General features: G+C 35.7%; 1 protein-coding gene across 1 annotated transcript in view; it reads left to right on the forward strand.

Annotated features, from left to right (window-relative positions):
- Window positions 1-17,360, forward strand: part of ywhaqb (tyrosine 3-monooxygenase/tryptophan 5-monooxygenase activation protein, theta polypeptide b) — a 37,310-nt gene extending 19,950 nt beyond the window's left edge. The window contains exons 3-6 of the mRNA XM_051646152.1: window positions 6,476-6,599; window positions 12,978-13,141; window positions 13,240-13,335; window positions 15,969-17,360. Coding sequence (XP_051502112.1) covers window positions 6,476-6,599; window positions 12,978-13,141; window positions 13,240-13,335; window positions 15,969-16,028 — 444 coding nt within the window. The 3' untranslated portion in view covers window positions 16,029-17,360. The remainder of the gene's footprint in view (window positions 1-6,475; window positions 6,600-12,977; window positions 13,142-13,239; window positions 13,336-15,968) is intronic.
- Window positions 17,361-20,309: the final 2,949 nt, after the last annotated feature.

Consider the following 20,309-nt stretch of genomic DNA (forward strand, 5'->3'; position numbering starts at 1 on the left):
AACAAAAGTTTTAATTATCATTTAAAGAGGTCTTAAATTTGGGGGCAGAAAGATGGGAATCGTGATATGACTTAATGTGATTATCAAACTTCAAAAGAATACGATTTTAATTAAATAAATGCATGCGCTGCATCCTTCAAAGTGAAAACACAGCATTGTTGTATTTTCTCCAAGCATGCAGGGGCTTGTGAGTGTTTCCAGCTGTTGCTGAGCAGTTCGCAATCATTAAGCCATATCTGAAATTTATGACAAGCGATCACTAATGATCACCTGTTGATGATCATGATATAATGTTGATGAAATATGACAATGTTTACTTTGAATTTTTTATATTGTAATACATTATAGATTATTGTAGGAGTGCACACTTTATTTCCCTTATCTGTTTGGGTGAGCAGCTGGATGCAGTGAAGCCCCTGATTATTCATATTTTGGTTGCACCGTAAAGTGCATCTGGAATTTAATTAAATTTGGGCTCTTGTAGCCTCTGTCTGGCCCTCCCCATCTCAGGAAGGAAAGACTATTAACATTTCATATAGGCTACCAATTTTAAACTGTTGGCTGATTAATTGCCTTACTTTCAACTCATTATCCTATCAGCAAAATTCAATATCGGTCGACCTCTTATTTGTAGTTATTGATATAATGATACATAAACCAATTTTAATGTGATATATGTGGAAAACATGTCTAGAGTATTTTAAACTTGCTTATATCCTACCCCGTTTTACTGTTAAGCAATGTTAAGGCCATGTTGAATGTGTGCCTCTGCCTGTTTAAGAGTCTGTGAGACTGAGATTGAGATTGTGTTGGTTTGTTTTGGTATGTGGATACGGTATTCATTTTATTTGTTCAGGTCCTAAAAAGTCTTAAATTTGATTTTAAAAACTCTGCAGCAACCCTGTTTCACTGACACTGATTACTGCTGAAGCAGACTTGGGGCCTTTTCACACCAAATGTGAATCTTCGCCTTGATTAACATTTTGAATCGAAACAATAGATTCCTAATGAGCCAGTCTCTCCTGGAGTGAACAATTGCGCCGAATCGCACTGCGATAAAGCAAAGGCGACCAGCGCAACAGGCATTACCGACGTTAAACGCTGAGAGAACTTGAAGAAATCCTGAACCAGCAGTATGTGTATTTCATTTGCATCAAATGCCTTAAAACGGAAATATTGTTTTCTGATATAGGTTCTCTTAATATGTAAATTATATTGCTGCATCCTTGAATCCCCTTTTAAAAAACTCTCTGATCTTTCGTTGATTGTCTTCATAACGTATTCCATATTGCTGCCTTTTCGCCTTTGCATTTAATCTTGCGTAAGTTCTCTTATATCTCTAACATGTATATCGTGGCATCTTTGCCATTATCGCTTTTTAATGAACTTTATGGATCTTAAGTGTTTTTCTTCGCCAAATATTAATAATATTAATACTATTGCTGTGACTTGTAGTGCACTTTGTATAGGCTATATGTCTTCACAAAATGATGTAACCATTATTGCTGAACTATCTTTACAGTCATTGACAGTAGGGTTGCAACGGTATGAGATTTTCACGGTACGATAACCGTCTCAGAAAATATCATGGTTTCATGGTATACGGTATTACACAATTATTATTATCAGTTACAGTGACCCTTAAAGGAGTGAAAACGGAAGTTTTTTTTGTTTTTTTTTGTTTTTGGTTGAACAAACGCTTTATTATAATTGAAACTTGAAACTTTTTTTTATTTGAAGTATGTGTAAACAAAAAGTCTCCCTTTTGAAAATAAATAAATAAGCTAACAGAATTATAATAATTAACTGAATTATCATGATAAAAAAAAAAAATAGCATGTAACTATAACATGTTAGATTACATGTTAGCATAGCATGTTAAATTAACTACTAAATGAAAAATAACATCAGCTGTGTGAGCTTTTAAAGTAATGTCCTATGATTATTAATAATTAACATGTACTGTAGGTGCACGACAGCACAGCCAGACTGCTCCTGTCTGTACCTTTAACTCAGCTGGTTATTTATATATTTTTTTCTCCTTCCTTTTTCTCCCAATTTGGAATGCCCAATTCCCAATGTGCTTTTTTTTTTTTTTAATTAAGTCCTCGTGGTCGCATAGTGAGTCGCCTCAGTCCGGGTGGCGGAGGACAAATCCCAGTTGCCTCCGCGTCTGAGACCATCAACCCGCGCATCTTATCACGTGGCTTTGAGCGTGTTGCCATGAAGACATAGCGCGTGTGGAGGCTTCACGCCATCCACTGTGGCAACCACGCTCAACTCACCACGCGCCCCACCGAGAACGAACCACATTATAGCGACCACGAGGAGGTTACCCCATGTGACTCTACCCTCCCTAGCAACCGGGCCAATTTGGTTTGCTTAGGAGACCTGGCTGGAGTCACTCAGCACGCCCTGGTATTCGAACTAGCGAACTCCAGGGGTGGTAGCCAGCGTATTTTACCACTGAGCTACCCAGGCCCCAATCAGGACCCAGATTTTACATTGGAAGTCAAGTGGTGACCATAGTAAAAACGTAACCTGTATTTAATGTATCCTGGGTCACATTTTGTTTTATGTTGCATAGTTTTGTTCATGGTTTAAGTCCAAGGACATGCATCAAGTGACATTATTTTTGTTGTTGACGTCAACAACAAAATCAATAGGAAGTTTTCTCTCCCCTCTTTTAAAAATTGAAGAGCATATTTATTTATATGAGCCCATTATTATCCCGTTTGTGTCCTAATTACAAACATAATTCAAACAGAAAATACATATTACACAGGAGGAATGGCTCCTCGTTACCATGGCTAGGTCAGTGTAGCTGGTCTTAAATAATAGTAATAATAATAACAAATTATAGTATTTATGAAAAAATAAATACTAGCTGAAACACGTCTTGAAACTTGAAACTACAACTGCCACTGTTGATATAAAATGAGGTCTAATAGATTCTTCCTTTAGATTATTTCATATGAAACTAAAACATTTTGTCAAAATATAAGTTAATTTTGTAAAGGTGATGATGTATAATGAAAAAAATTAGCGCATTGCGCTCTTCCCCCTCAGTGCTGTTTGGCATGTCAGGACTGCCTACTGTTTGAGAGGTTTGACTTGACTTCGTCTGTAACGCTTTAAACTAGAAAAGTCTCACTTGAATTGAAATCGGTCACATCAGTTTTGAGGTCTGTGCTCCGTAATATCGAGGGAAGCCCGGTTGTTGCACACGCGCGTCAGAGAGCAGAGCAGATCATTATCGCGAGCCGGTTCCGTTACACTCGTGCGAAAGTGCAGATGAGAAGCCTTTAGCTGATTGCGAGATTATCATTAAATCTGCCTCGGCAGTCCTAAATAGGCTATCACTTGGGCGGCCACCTAAACATCTTCAATGGGAGAACCATGGCATTGTTCTTTCCCTGCTGTCCCGACCCACCAGTTGAGAAACACTGCTTTAACTCACTCACGCACACACTCACTTATGTCAGACCCCCTCGCCTCGCTTCTCTGACATTTTCTCCACTGCATGTGTGTGTGGCGCAAGTTGACAAGTCTGACAGGCAGACGAGGAGGAAAGGAGATGCGCAGGCGAGATTCTCCATCTGATTGCATTTTTTTTTTTTTCTCATTACCGTAGATAAGTAAATGTACATGGTGTGATAACTGTCAATTTTCATACCGCTGCAACCCTAACTGACAGCAGTTAAGTTTTAAAGTATCTAATAAGGGGTCAGACTTAAGCTTGGTTTTGTTGGTTGAATCTTGGAGCGTTGAAATGTCACCACATTTAATTAGTAACGATTTTTGAGCAAGTGTATAACACAAATAAATGTACATGGCAATAAGATACAATCAGTATTGTTCCAACAGTATTGACAACAAGCGTTTTAGCAGTCATTATACGTGTGTGCATTACGCCGTGATTTTAAACAAATGTACACAAGAACGGTATGTGTGACAGTGGCATATTATCACTTGTGTTCCAAATGATAACAGGTTTTAACTGTTCAGTTTGTTTGTTTGTTTTTTTTACTCAATTATTTCTAATCACCCCTCAGACTGTGTATACATGACAGTACTGACAGTCAAGTTGTCAAGTAACCCTAACTTGTCCAGCAGGTGAACTGAAATACTTTGTAAAAGGGTCTTGAATGTTTTCTTTCTTGTTGAGCAATTCAAACTCATCACCTCAGCTGCTTGTTGAGAAATCCGTTTTTGTTTTTCAGTCTGTTTGCTAGAGAATTCCAACTCGTTTGCTTGTCTTGATTGTTTTGCTAACTTACCAAGTGGTTAGTTCTTCTCACCCGTGATGGGCGGATGCTCAAAGATATGTTGAGCCACCTACCATACCAGGGTAAAATTCCTTGTCGATTACCACCACCAATTGAAAAGGCGTGAATGTGCTGACGGTGATCATTCGTGCCTCCTTCGGTGTGAAAAGGCCTTCAGATTGGTAGACGGATGGAGAGATGGAGCGCACCAGCACTCAAAAGCTAGCCTCTATAATGCAGATTAAGCTTAATCCTGGACTAAAATGAATTTGAGGGAAATCCCTTAAAACTATTTTGAGTGGATGTTGGAGTGGTACTAGTATAGGGATGAGCTGATGATATTTAGCATGTGTTTAAGATGTGAGAGCTGGATGCTCACTTTATTCAATGCTGGTTTGTATCTTAGTGACCTAAATAAAATAAAATCAGTAGGGTACAACGGGGCTAAAGGCCCTGGGGGTAAAAGTCTCCATTGATTTTGTTTTCTCTCAAAACACTAAATAGCAACAAAAAACTACCACAGTACTTTCCTAAATACCTGTTTGTCTCTATACACTGCAAAATTTTCTGATCCATGAGTTCTTTGCGTGTGGTGTCTAAAGGTTGATTTTGAGGCAGTTTGATCTTATTTGTCTTTTTTTTTTTAAATGTTGCAAATTTATGTAGCTAATGAAAATCCCTGAAATTAACATTTCTTTTGAGACAAAATACTAATTTAGCATTTTCAGTTTTGTTTAAGGTCATTAAATTAAAACAAATTCAATAACTGTCCAGTTAGTGTACGGATAGCATTTGGGGTAAAAAGCCCCCGTTGCAGGGGCTAAAGGCCCCTATTGAACACATTTGCTTTTTAAAGTGGGGCGAATAGATTTATGAAAAGTGTTCAAAGTGGGCTCACATTGACTCATCCAATCATAATAGATTAGTTTGTTTATAGAATACCTGAGATGTAATAAAATGTCAAATGTGTTTGAAATGAACAGAAAATGGTTGACTTTTTCTAAAGCAGTAATTTTGAGTAAGCATAATCTTAATTTGTTACTCAAAACAGCATCTTGGTGTCTTAAAATGATATGCATTACACCCTGTCTACACTTGGCGCATCCGTTGACGCGACATAACTGCTTGAGGCTGTGTACTCTAGATGCATCGACACGAACGTTCTAGACCACTTAATTTGTGTAGGAGCGCCAGTGCGTGCAGCGAAAAATGGAACGCGACACCATTATTGTCGGCGCAACGGATGCTTCCTGTGTAGATGGCATCATTGATTATCATGGGGTTCTATTGCTTTGACACGATGCAACACGCCACACGTGTCCGGTGTAGACTGGTGGTCAGTTGACAAATTTTGCACTATAACTATTGCCCCTATATCTGCACGATATCACTTTAAACCCCCTAGGGGCCTTTTACCCAAAGTGAGGGAGAATTTTACCCCAGGTGTGGGCTAAAAGTCTCCCTCACCACCTTTTTTAAAAAACTGTATTTTAATCGAAATATTTTATAACCATGAAAAAAGCTAAATTTCCTTAAAGGTATAGTTCAGATACACATCTGAGATGACATGAGGATGAGTAAATCATGAGAGAATTTTCATTTTTGGGTGAACTATCCTTTAAGGGTTGCCTTTAGCCCCGTTGTACCCTTTAAATAGTGGTATATCATGCATATTTTTGAAAATCTCACTTGAAGCAAAACACTAGTCTACATGAAACTGTATCTCAGAAGGGCACTTCCAGTGTAGACGGCTTTGTTCATTATAATGAATAGAGATTGACTGATAGTGAATTTTGCTTATACCTATAACTTAGGTGGTGGAAACAGCCAAATAATCGATTCATTTGCCAAAATGGAACCGTGTGTTTATGTATGTATGTTTGCGCGCGTGTGTGTGTATATATATATATATATACATTTTCACAAATTGAATACGCTAAAGGGCACATCAGCTAAAAACATACATCAGTGAAAACAGTTGAGACTGGAAAACAAAAACAGGCTTCTGTTACGAATCATGGAACATTTCTGTGTTCAGAAAAAGTTGAATACTGTTACTATGAAATAAAATTACTAATACCGTGATATACAGAAACAACATGATAAAGTTTATCCAAATATAGAAGCTAAGCTCTGCTTCAATTAGTTGCTCTCTGACTGTATGTGCAGTATTGTTACAATTTTGTTGCAATTTTTTCTTACTACAGGAGCTGCTGAACAAATATTTAATTGAGAATTCCTCAAATCCTGAGAGCAAAGTCTTCTACCTGAAGATGAAGGGCGACTACTACAGATACCTTGCTGAAGTTGCCTCAGGAGATGATAAAAAAGGTAAGACTTCTGTTTTGTAGGCTTTACAAATGTGTTTCTGTGTAATGCAGGATTGGACTTGATATGGAGTAACTGAAAATTTCTAAATGTGAAGTTTGAGTATAAACTTATTATCTGCTCATTCTCACTAACAAACATTCAAGCTTTCTTTTTATCCCTTTATAAATTTTACAGATGACTTGACACTAGAATTTGAGAACTGGGCATTTGTTTTAAGATTATTGTTCATTTATTTATTTATTTTACTTTTATTGGCCCTGTTTTAGACCTTTAATGGAGTGGACTGCATGATGTGTTTTGGCAGCTTTGGCAATACAGATCTCAATATTAGTGGTCAACCGACAGGGTTGAGACGGTTGCTTTTGAAATGTATTCCACTACAGATTACAGAATACATGCTGTAAAATGTAATTTGTAACATATTTCGTTAGATTACTCAAGGTCAGTAACGTATTACAAATACTTTGGATTACTTCTTCATCACTGGTTGATTTTTTTCACTTGTTTTGACAAAATACACGTTAAAAATACATTCTCTGAAAAACATAAATATCTTATGCAGTGTTGTTTCTAAAACAAGATCAATCAAATTTATCTTGTTTTTAGATATTTTTACAGGAATTACAGAATACAAAAATTATCATCAAGAATACGATTTTTGCCCTAATATCAAAGGTCTTACTAGAAAAAAAGAAATTATGATCCAACATGAATTTTCTTGATAAAAAAATATGATCGTGCCTGGTAACATGTGCATGTAAAATGGCTAGAAATAAAATTTTAGCTTAGCATAAAGCTGACAATTTATACAAGGTTTATTTCTATTTCTTCTGCTCCAAACTTACTTCTCTGTCTGCTCGTATGAATGAAACACATCATAAGAAAGTGTTTCACCGCTGTTCAAATGCACTTTGGATCACGTCATTTATATGTATAAATGTTTTCCATCTGAAAGGACTAAATATTAAAAGAAACAAATGACAATAAAATGCAAAGTAATCTCTTCAGTAATCAAAATACTTTTTGAATGTAACTGTATTCTAATTACCAATGATTTAAATTGTAACTGTAGTGGAATACAGTTACTTATATTTTGTATTTTAAATACATAATCCCATTACATGTATTCCATTACTCCCCAACCCTGTCAACCGATATATCGCAGAGGCCGATAAATCGGCCGATATTTGGCATTTTCAAATTATCCTCATCTGATTAATTGCAAGAAAACCGATACATTTTCCCATTTTGCCAATTAGTTTTGCTAGTTGCGACGGTGCCAAGAACCACCTGCTTTGCATGTGAAGGAGTCATCTGAGACGTGTGAACGGCTGTTTCTTTTGCTGTTACATGCCACCGTGTTACCACAACAATAGACTGGTGTGAAACAAAATCTAATTCAAACAGTCCCAGTCCCTGAGCAGATAAGCATGATCTCATGATATGAAGAGAAGGGCTGGGCAATATGTAAAAAATGTTTTATCAATAATCGCTTTAAAAATATAACATTAAATCCACCTGCCTAATATCGTGTAGGTCCCCCTCGTGCCGCCAAAATAGCTCTGACCCGTCAAGGCATGGACACCACTAGACCTCTGAAGGTGTCCTGTGGTATCTGGTACCAAGACGTTAGCAGCAGATCCTTTAAGTCCTGTAAGTTGCGAGGTGGAGCCTCCATGGATTGGACTTGTTGGTCCAGCACATCCCATAGATGCTCAGTCGGATTGAGATCTGGGGAATTTGGAGGCCAAGTCAACACCTTGAACTCTGTCATGTTCCTCAAACCATTCCTGAACAATTTTTGAAGTGTGGCAGGGCGCATTATCCTGCTGAAAGGGGACACTGCCATCAGGGAATACTGTTACCATGAAGGGGTGTACGTGGTTTGCAGCAATCTTTAGGTTGGTGGTATGTGTCAAAATAACAACCACATAAACGCCAGGACCCAAGGTTTCCCAGCAGAACATTGCCCAGAGTATTACACTGCCTCCGCTGGCCTGCCTTCTTCCCATAGTGCATCCTGCTGCCATTTCTTCCCCAGGTAATCAACGCACACACACACACACCTGGCCGTCCATATGATCTAAAAGAAAATGTGATTTCATCAGACCAAGCCATCTTCTTCCATTGCTCCATGGTCCAGTTCTGATGCTCATGTGCCCATTGTAGGTGCTTTTGGCGGTGGACAGGGGTCAGCATGGGCACTTACAAATGTTTTCTGATGTAATCACGTGCTAGATGGACGTCTTTGACTGCTACAGTGCGTCTTCCTGTTTCTTTAGAGTATCGAGCAGGACTGATGAATTTTAGACACCGTGACAATTTATATAGAGCTTCAATATTCAAAAATGCACCTTGAGACAACTGCGTTCAGTTTCATTTCTTACTCTGCATCTAGCTTGTTTTTAGCACAGGCATCACTAAGATTCTATGTTCTGAAGAAGTTCAGGTGTCAAAGAGGACTTCATGTGACTGTTGCACCTTTACACATGATTCCAGATTGAAAAGTTGCAGTCCTAATAAAGTTTCAGCACGTGATAAATGGAAAGCCAATATTTCTCCCTTCTGCTCTGGTTTGCCGAGGGGCTGCTGTGCCTTGTTAAAACTGTTTACTGTTACTATACTGTTAGTAATGTTGCCTACGATGCTTAATGACATTCAGCCTTTTGCAACAAATGTACTTCCATTTACATTTATGCATTTGGCAGACGCTTTTATCCAAAGCGACTTACAGTTATAACAGGGACAATCCCCCCAGAGCAACCTGGAGTTAAGTGCCTTGCTCAAGGACACAATGGTGGTGGCTGTGGGGATCGAACCAGTTATTATATAGATTACCAGTTATGTGCTTTAGCCCACTACACCACCACCACTCCTCCATACTTGCTTGGAGAAGAAATTATAAAGAGCGATCGATTTTATTAACCATTTAAGAACAGTTTAACAGTTCAAGAATAATTTATTTGTTAAAGGATTTATTTGAAAGAATTGAAATAGTAATTTGATGTATATCCTTTTATTGTCCAACTGGTCAAAGTTGATATGGGTTTTTAGAAAAGTAATTGGTAATGAGTAATTTAATTACTTTTCAGACAGAGTAATTAGTACAGTAATCCAATTAAAATGTAGATGTACTAAGTAATTAGTTACTTTCTCGGAGTAACATACCCAACACTGATCAAATATCGTTTACAATAAATATGCAGAAATATTGTTTTAAGAAAACATCTGAATTTATTTTTAAAGATTGATTCACTAACCTCACAAAACATGAGCAAATCCAGCATTTTCTTCCGTTGAAGCACATATCAGTCTGGATCAAAATGGTGTTCCTCTGGCTCATGAAAGTTGTGTGATGGTCAGTCTGTGACACTCCAACAGTGTGTCAGCGTCTCAGAAAGTTTCCCATGCATTGTGAAAGCAAAGTGCTCCAGATTCACTCTTTCACGCAATTTCAAACATCTGTGCCCCCTAAATTTAATTTTACAAATCTTAAAAATTCACACAGTAGTCCTATCACAGAAAATGAGGCAATGAGAGCATTTCACCAGACTTGTTATGTGGGAAACTATAAAATATCAAATTCACACTGCACTTAAATAAAACCTCCTGGTGAAGGTAATGTAAATACAGCAGAAATAGTGTTGGCACGGTACCGAAATTTCAGTAGTCGGTACTGATAGCAGTGAAATTTCACAGTTCTCGATACCACAGCAAAAATATGCTAATATGATAATGTGCTAATGAACACAAGTTTAGTTAATTTTAATAATTATAGTTTAATAATTATTCTTATTTTCCAGAACATGTTTTAAAGTTGAATTTAATTGAATCATCAAAATGGTGTCTAATCAAGTGAAAATAGAACTTTTTAACATGTCATTGCATTTTTTTATGTATTTTTATTTTTTTGCCAAAATTTTATTCAACAGCAGTCTTGCTTGTGATAAATTGATTAATTATTGTTGTTATTATTATTATTATTATTATTATTATTATTATTACTACAAGGAATATTACATTTTACCATGCAGTTGTAATATTTTTCATTTAATTTCTTCAATTTCAAGCATGTAGCTTTTATTTTGAATCCTGCTTTTATTATGATGTGTGTTTTTGCTGGAACCTTCACTTTTCCGGATAAACAGTTTGTGCAGCCCAGTGTGATCATTGAAGACTTAAGTCACTTCTGAAATCTCATCTGTTTACACTGTCCTTTGAGTCTGACAAATTGAAATGTAGCGTTTTAAATTTTATTACTGTGAAGCACTTTTGGCACATTTGTTTTAAATGCAATATAAATAAAGTTGAGTTGAGATTAAACCACAAATGCTGTGATTTAATTATATAAATATGTAGTTTATATTTGCTGTGTGGTTCACAGTAGATTAGTTCTCAGCTTTGTCATCTCAAACAACGTGAATGATTCTCAAAGTCTGAAGTTTCCAGAGTATGAGCGGTTGGATTTATACGTTCATTTAAAGTACGTAGCTCCTCCACGCTAAGATTGCAGCCTTCAGTGGTTTAATAAATCACATTAATAAATGCCACTTGGATTAATTGTCCATTTCAGTGTAAAAGGAGTAACAGAGCACGTTCAAATTGAGCCTGTGAACATTTTGAAGCTGTCTTATGTCAGTCGTGCTGCACGCTGGTACCAGATGGAGTTGGTGCACGGTACTACCGGTACTGCAGAATCACTGGTATCATTACATCTTATTTATTTTAGTACCGACTTGGTACCAAAGTACCGGTACTTTTGACAACACTAAACAGAAATATATTGTATGAAGCAAATTGAATCCTCAAAATAACAATAATAATTCAGTATTATAATAATTAGGGCTGTTGATTAACGTGTTAATTTGGTGCGATAAATTACGTGAAGAATAACGCGTTAAAATTAATCATGCTCCAGACTCGTATGTAAATTCCATCATAAAGGAATATTGTTTTAGAGAGCCATTCAAGATGTATCTCATTGATGTTTTTATGAAAATGTGTCAATAGGGGGCAGTCAAATTCCAGCAGTACAGATAACATGCTTCGTGAAACCAACGCGAGTTGAACGAAGCAGAACATAATACAGTGTTATTGAGAAGTGTTTCAAAGTTTCAATCTCCTTTAGCCTAAAAAAAATAGTGCTTTTGACTATTAAAAAAAAAAATGTTCAGATGATACACAACCAAAATAAAGACCATTGCACATGGGATGTGGTATCTAATAGCGTTTGCAACCTCTGTAAGAGAAACATTTTCACCTATTTGAACTTACCTCACAAAGAATTGCCTTGTGGCAACACTGTTGTATATTTAAGATGCAGTTGGACTTAACAGGTTTTAAATTGGGCTCACTTTGTTTCTTCAACTGTTTTAGTATATATAGTTAAATCTAATTAGTAGTTTGTCATCACTCATAATCAGAACATGAGATAAACAAATGAAAAAGTAAAAATGGCACTTGTTTATTGTTGATTTGTGTTTGATCTCCTTACAAGAGAACCCAATGCATTATTTTGGACATAATTTAACAGTGCACTATATTTTATTAGTTATTTATAATTGACTGCTTGTCTGCTGCCACAATAAATGTATAGTTACGATGCAATGTTTTTCAATTATTAACATTATAATACTTGTATATTTATGATATATGTTATATACTAAAATTTGTTTCGGGGCAGTTTTCAGTAAATAATGATATGTGATTTAATTCAATTTAATTAATTGGCACATGTTGTAATTAATTCAATTTAAAAAAAAAATTTGATTGACAGCCCTAATAATAAACTTGACTAGGTCCCACATTAATAATTCAGTATTGTAACAATATTCAACTGGCTTCCAAAAAGTGAGTGAAGTTTTGCACACCCTATTCATTCACAAAAAATTAAAAAATAAAAGTTTGTAAATAATGATTAAATATCTGTCTCCCTAATGTTCATGTAGTAAAAACTGGATAACATGGCTTCATTAGTTTTGAGTATATTTTTACCTCATATATTTAAATGTTTGTATATATTCAAAAGGCTAATAATTTAGAAATAATTTTGTAGCCATATTGCCCAGATTTATATGACTAAAACCAGGAAAAGCTACTCTCTACCATCTATCTATATAATGTAAATAAATATTTATTTTCTTTGAGTGAAAATAATGATAAATGAATGTTAATTGAATTTGAGCAATTTTCTGTACATGTAATTTACTATCATACTAAATTGTGTGATGTGATATATTTATCGGCATTGCCTCAGCCTGTTGGCCTCCCTGTTCTCAAGATACCGGCATCGGCCATTAAAAAATACCTGTATCGGTCGATTATTACCCAAAATACGTTGCGAGTCTGACCAAACTTTTGTTTTTTGTAACTTTACAGCAACCATAGAAAACTCTCAGGATGCTTACCAGAAAGCATTCGATATAAGCAAGACTGAGATGCAGCCCACACACCCCATACGCTTGGGTCTGGCCCTTAACTTCTCTGTCTTCTTCTACGAGATCCTTAACTCTCCAGAAAAGGCCTGTTCCCTGGCTAAAGAGGTATGCTTAACTTTGCCATAAACCACGCTTTATTATGCACATGTATGTGCACATCATTTCAATTTTTAAAGGGTGTTTTTCTTACGCTTCAAATTTAGGCATTTGATGAGGCCATTGCTGAGCTTGATACCTTGAATGAAGAGTCTTACAAAGACAGCACTCTGATCATGCAGCTACTGAGAGACAACCTTACAGTAAGTACCGGTGGAACCATTTAACCATTTTATACTACAGATGTTTCTTTCGTGAAGGAAGATTTGCTGTACCATGCATAAATTCTCAAACAATTGCTGATGCTTTCACGTGGCTCTCAGGAAAACAAGATCAGTTATGATTTAATATGGTGATTTCACATTTTCAAAATAAAATGTGAAGAGTAAACAGAGATACAGTGCTATGAAAAAGTATTTGCCCCTTTCCTGATTTCTTCTATTTTTGTGTATTTTTCATACTAAATTGTTGTAGATCTTCAAATGAGATATAACATAAAACTAAGGCAACCTGAGTAAACACAAAATACAGTTTTCAAATATATATTTTTTTATTGAAGCAAAAAAGTTATCCAACACCTATTTCACCCATGTGAAAAACTGACTGCCCCCTTAAACTTAATAGCTGGTTGTGCCACCTTTAGCAGCAACAACTGCAGCCAAACACTTCCGATAACTGGAGATCAGTCTTTCACAACGCTGTGGTGGAATTTTGGCCCACTCTTCTTTACAGAACTGCTTTAGTTCAGCCACATTGGAGGGTTTTCGAGGATGAACTTTTAAGGTCCTGCCACAGCATCCCGATTGGGTACAAGTCAGGACTTTGACTAGGCCACTCCAAAACTTCAATTTTGCTTTTTTTGAGCCATTCAGATGTGGACTTACTCCTATGCTTTGGATCATTGTCTTGATGCATAATCCAGCTGCGCTTGAGCTTCAACTCACGGACTGATGACCGGAAGTTCTCTTTTAGGATTTTCTGGTAGAGAGCAGAATTCATGTTTCCCTCAATTATTGCAAGTCGCCCTGGCCCTGAAGCAGCAAAGCATCCCCACACCATCACTCTGCCACCACCATGCTTCACCGTAGGTATAATGTTCTTTTTGTGGAATTCTGTGTTTGATTTACGCCAGATGTAACGGGACCCCTATCTTCCAAAGAGTTCCACTTTCGACTCATCAGTCCACAGAACATTATCCTAAAAGGTTTGAGGATCATTAAGGTGTGTTTTGGCAAAATTCAGATGAGCCTTAATTTGGTTAAGTGGTTTTCGCCTCGCCACTTTTTTTTTTTTTTTTTTTTTACTCAATGTCTTTCTGATATTGGAGTCATGAACAGTGACTTATTTTTGTGAGAGGGGCCTGCAGTTCCTTGGATGCTGACCTTGGCTTTTTTGTGACTTCCTGGATAAGTCATCGCTGTGCTCTTGGAGGAATTTTGAAAGGTTGGCCACTTCTGGGAAGGTTCACTACTGTGCCAAGTTTTCTCCATTTGGAGATAATGGCTCTCACTGTGGTTTTTTGGAGTCCCAGAGCCTTTGAATTAGCTTTGTAACCCTTCCCAGACTGATGTATTTCAATCACTTTTTTCCTCCTCATATCTGGAATTTCTTTCGACCTTGGCATAGTGTGCTACTGGGTGAGACCATTTACTTCATGCTGCTGAAAAAGTTCTACTTAGGTGTTGATTTGATTGAGCAGGGCTGGCAGTAATCAGGTCTGGGTGTGTCTAGTCCAGCTGAACCCCATTATGAATGCAGTTTCATAGATTTGGGGATTTAGAAACTAAGGGGGCAAATACTTTTTCACACAGGCCCAGTTGGTATTGGATAACTTTTTTTTTCTTCAATAAATAACATTGTCATTTAAAAACTGTATTTTGCCCTTTATGTTAGATTTTGTTAGAATTTTTGAAACAACTTAGTATGAGATATACACAAAAACAGAAGAAATCAGGATTTTTTCACATCACTGTACAGCATTTAAAGGGCCCTGAAACCCCCTGTTTCAGCACAGTTGAGTTCACACCACAATTGACAAAAAATGCCAAGGAGAGTGGGAATGGTCAGCAGGAGAAGTGGAAGGAGAGGAGGGAGATCACAACTGTCTGATCGAGTCACTCAGCATTATTTCACTAAGGCAATTAACGGCATCAAAGATTCTCACAATTGCACATAACAAAAAGCCAAGCAGTCCTGAACTCTCATGGCCAGGTATCAACTTGAGAGTTTAAAGGGCTTGTCTTTTCATGACTTGGTGTCATGAATATTCATGAGATAGTGCCTTCTCATTAGATAAGGCCCTGCAGTCTCATGAATAAATTATAAGACACTGAAGCAATGAGGCACTATAGTGTGTGAAAACATCACCTCTTGTGACATTGACTCAATGTTGATCTTAAACTCGGAAGACGAAAACAGCTTAACATCTCAGAACATGTCGTTTAGTGTTTTATGACCCTTTAAAGTTTTGTTGAAGGGGAAGAATGTAGAGAGAGAGAGAGAGACCAATAATCTGTTTGACTGTTGTTTATTTATTTGAATTTATTTTTAACGGCTGAAAAAAGTCATAGATGAAAATAACTTAAGATTGCAAAACAACTTGATACATAAATATAACCATAAATATAATTATTTTTATGTATATTGTTTTTCATAGATTTTCATAGCAATTTAATCATTATTTTGTCAAATGCAGAAATAAAACATTCGGATCTGCAGACTGTTTATCAGACACTTATGAAAATGATTGATAATTGTTGAAAAAAGAAATATGGGTTGACTAGAAAAATGGTCATTGTTTTCTCATCCGCTTTCATTTTATTTTGTTTGCCTCTAGTTATGGACGTCTGACAATGCTCCAGATGAGGGTGAAGGAGGAGAGGGAGGAGACAACTAGAACGTACACTCCTTCAACAGACAAAGCAGCCTTTTTACACATCTCCATTCCTAATCACTCCCTGACAGAATTCCTCCAGTAAAGAACAAACCCATAATTAATAAAGAGCTGTTTATGAAAAAACAAAAACAAAAAAACATTAGTCTTTTCACAGTGCACCTTTTGGGCAATGAAAGAAAGATATAGGGGGAGAAGCCCTGTTCCTTTGTTTGTCTTGGCCTTCCATAATGTGCAGTTTCTGCTGTAGAAAAGTATAACTATTCATTTTATAGAACAATCTTAAAGTATAGTTAATGGAAAATAAATTAATGAATAAATAAAAAAAAATAAGGACATGCATTTCATCACAGATAAGTCTGAGAATAAAAAGTAATTACAAGGAAATTAAAAACATTTCGATTACCGTTGTCTTATACACCTACTGTATCTCGTACTTTAAAACTCTGTTACCCGTTTCACCTCAGCTCTACCCAGGGTCGTGCACTTCCCCTGAAAAAAAAAAAAAAGTGGTCAATCACACTTATGTAAATTGGAAAAAATACATTTAAAAAATCTGAATAGTCAAAATGGAGTGTATTTAAAATTGCATTGTAGGTTTTACTTTGAAATATTAATATCAGCAGTGGTATGTAGTATTTGGACAGTCCTCAGTTTATAAACGGTTTAATAATATATTTACTGTTTCATCTTTTTAATGCAGTTGATTTTTGCCTGTTTAGTGTTCTCTCTTCTTTTATGGAAATCAAAATCATCCACAGAAATTAAAAACTTAAGATAAAATTGTGGCATATTTAATTTTGGTAATGCTTTGTTACAAGTAAAACCGTTCAGTTAGCAGTGCCCCACTAGCATGCAGACCAATACGGACACAATCTGTGGCACAGTTTGGTGATATGGTATTGATTGATTGATTTCACACATAATTGACCCACTCTCCAAATTATTTCACTTACAAGCATATTATCAGTCATAGAAAGGCAGGAAAGAGCAGCTTGACTTTGCAAATGTTATCGGTAAGTTTGTGTTGGTGCGAATAGCATTGCCTGTGCATGTCGTAATTACAGAACTGGAATGGGAATCAATGCCATATTGCCAGATTAAGGTTCTGTTTAGTACTTACAATGTGTTGTCCAGAGAGTGACATTATAGATTGGACCACTATTATGTTTTGTTTCTCCTTTTTGTCACTTATTTGTGTTTGTGATTTTGTTTTCTCCCTTTTTAAAATATTTTTCCCCATGGATTTTAGTTTCACAAAAACCTTATGAAAATATTTTACGCCCTTATGTATGTTATGTAACATGCTTAAAAATTACATTTTATAAACCAAAATGTTGTCCTGGTTTTGTCATTTTAAAAATGGTTTATTTAATTAGTGGAAAGTTTGAGGAAGTTATCTTTGTTTGCAATGCAGTAGTCGGTGGTGTCTGATTGTCACAGATGGTAAGCAAGGCAATCATTAAAGAAAAATTACACCAGCTAAACCATTTATAATTAAGAAAAACAGTGATATTAAGAAGACAGCATGTTTTTTGCTAAATTAAATAATTGCCTTTTGTGTTGACATTGTACTGAAGTCGAAAGAAATTATTAAAATGATATAGAAAATATTTACTTTCTAGAATAAACATGAAGATGAACATTTTTAATTCAATTGAAATTTATTTGCAGTCATTAGAAACCAGAATGAAAGATTAATGTTAAATTTGGTAAATGTTTACCTTTTTTATATACACATTTACACACACACACACATACAAACATTGGTGGCTAAAAGTTTGGAATAATTTACAGATTTTGCTCTTATGGAAAGAAATTGGTTCTTTTATTCACCAAAGTGGCATTCAACTGATCACAATGTATAGTCAGGACATTAATAACGTGAACAATTACTATTACAATTTGAAAAAAAAATTTCAGAACTTCTTAAACTACTTCAAAGAGTTCTCATCAAAAATTCCACCACGTGCAGCAATGACAGCTTTGCAGATCCTTGTCATTCTAGCTGTCAGTTTGTCCATATACTCAGGTGACATTTCACCCCACACTTCCTGTAGCACTTGCCTTGTCGGGCACTTCTCACGCACCTTACAGTCGAGCTGATCCCACAAAGGCTCAATGGTGTTAAGATCGATAACACTTTTCCAATTATCTGTTGTCCAATGTCTGTGTTTCTTTTCTTTTTGTTTTTCTGTTTCAAAAGTGGCTTTTTCTTTGCAGTTCTTCCCATAAGGCCTGCACCCCTGAGTCTTCTCTTTACTGTTGTACAGGAAACTGGTGTTGAGCGGGTAGAATTCAATGAAGCTGTCAGCTGAGGACATGTGAGGCGTTTATTTCTCAAACTAGAGACTCTGATGTACTTCTGCTATTGTTTAGTTGTACATCTGGGCCTTCCACATCTCTTTCTGTCCTTGTTAGAGCCAGTTGTCCTTTGTCTTTGAAGACTGTAGTGTACACCTTTGTATGAAATCTTCAGTTTTTTTGGCAGTTTCAAACATTGTATAGTCTTCATTCCTCAAAACAATGATTGATGAGTTTCTAGAGAAAGCTGTTTCTTTTTTTGCCATTTTTGACCTAATATTTACCTTAAGACATGCCAGTCTATTTCATAATGTGGCAACTCAAAAACAAACACAAACACAATGTTAAGATTAATTTAACGAACCAAATAGCTTTCAGCTGTGTTTGATATAATGGCAGGTGATTTTCTAGTATCAAATTAGCAATTTAGCATGATTACTCAAGGATAAGGTGTTGGAGTGATGGCTGATGGAAATGGGGCCTGTCTAGATTTGATCAAAAATGACTTTTTTCAAATAGTGATGGTGCTGTTTTTTTTACATCAGTAATGTCCTGACTATACATTGATCAGTTGAATACCACTTTGGTGAATTAAAGTACCAATTTCCTTCCAAAACAGCAAAATCTGTACATTTTTCCAAACTTTTGGCTGCCAGTGTGTGTGTGTGTGTGTGTGTGTGTGTGTGTGTGTGTGTGTGTGTGTGTATGCAGGGTTGGGAGGTTTACTTTTGAAATGTATTCCACTACAGATTACAGAATACATGCTGTAAAATGTAAACTGTAACATATTCCGTTAGATTACTCAAGGTCAGTAATGTATTCTAAATACTTTGGATTACTTCTTCAGCACTGGTAGATTTTTTTCACTTGTTTTGACTATAAAAACTCTGCCAGTACAGTAAGACAAAATACACATGTTAAAAATACATTTTCTGAAAAACCTAAATATCTTATGCAGTGTTGTTTCTAAAACAAGATAAATCAATTTGATCTTGTTTTAAAGATTTTGTGATATTGTTACAGGAAAACAATACAAAAGTTATTATCAAGAACATGATTTTTGCCCTAATATCAAAGGTCTTACTAGAAAAAATACATTATGACGTGAATTTTCTTGATAAAAAAATATGATCTTGCCTGGTAACATGTGCATGTAAAATGGCTAGAAATAGCATTTTAGCTTAGCGTAAAGCTGACAATTTACACAAAGTTTATTTTTATTTCTTCTGCTCCAAACTTACTTCAAACTTACTTCTCTGTCTGCTCGTATGAATGTAACACATCATAAGAACGTGTTTCACTGCTGTTCAAATGCACTTTGGATCGCATCATTTATATGTAAATATGTTTTCCATCTGAAAGGACTAAATATTAAATGAAACAAATGACAATAAAATGCAAAGTAATCTCTTCAGTAATCAAAATACTTTTTGAATGTATTCTAATTACCAATGATTTAAATTGTAACTGTATTGGAATACAGTTACTTATATTTTGTATTTTAAATACGTAATCCCGTTACATGTATTTAGTTACACCCCAACCCTGTGTATGTGTGTGTGTGTGTGTGTGTGTGTATATATATATATATATATATATCTCAAGGGGTGTATACTGTATATAAATATATATACACCCCTCCAGCTGGCTGTATCACTTGGTTGTAATTATATATATAATGTCTTTTTCTCTTTCATATGCCTTTTTTCCAATCCAGGCATTAAAATGTTAAAGGTATAATATTTTCAATTATAGCTGAGCAGAGACCACATAAAAAGGAAGATATTAAAGTTAAACAATAAATGTACTTAATTGTGGTTATTTCCAGGCTTTCCGGAAGAAAAACTTGGTAGCCCTATTTTACATACATTTCAATTATGTAAGAAAACTATTTAGTTTCACTTAAAATTTAAATAGTTTTTGGACTGGATAATTTAGCACGTTTATCTAAATAATTTGCCATGGTAATAATACTTATCT

The sequence above is a fragment of the Myxocyprinus asiaticus genome, chromosome 20, assembly GCF_019703515.2.
Source record: "Myxocyprinus asiaticus isolate MX2 ecotype Aquarium Trade chromosome 20, UBuf_Myxa_2, whole genome shotgun sequence".
Lineage (NCBI taxonomy): Eukaryota > Metazoa > Chordata > Actinopteri > Cypriniformes > Catostomidae > Myxocyprinus > Myxocyprinus asiaticus.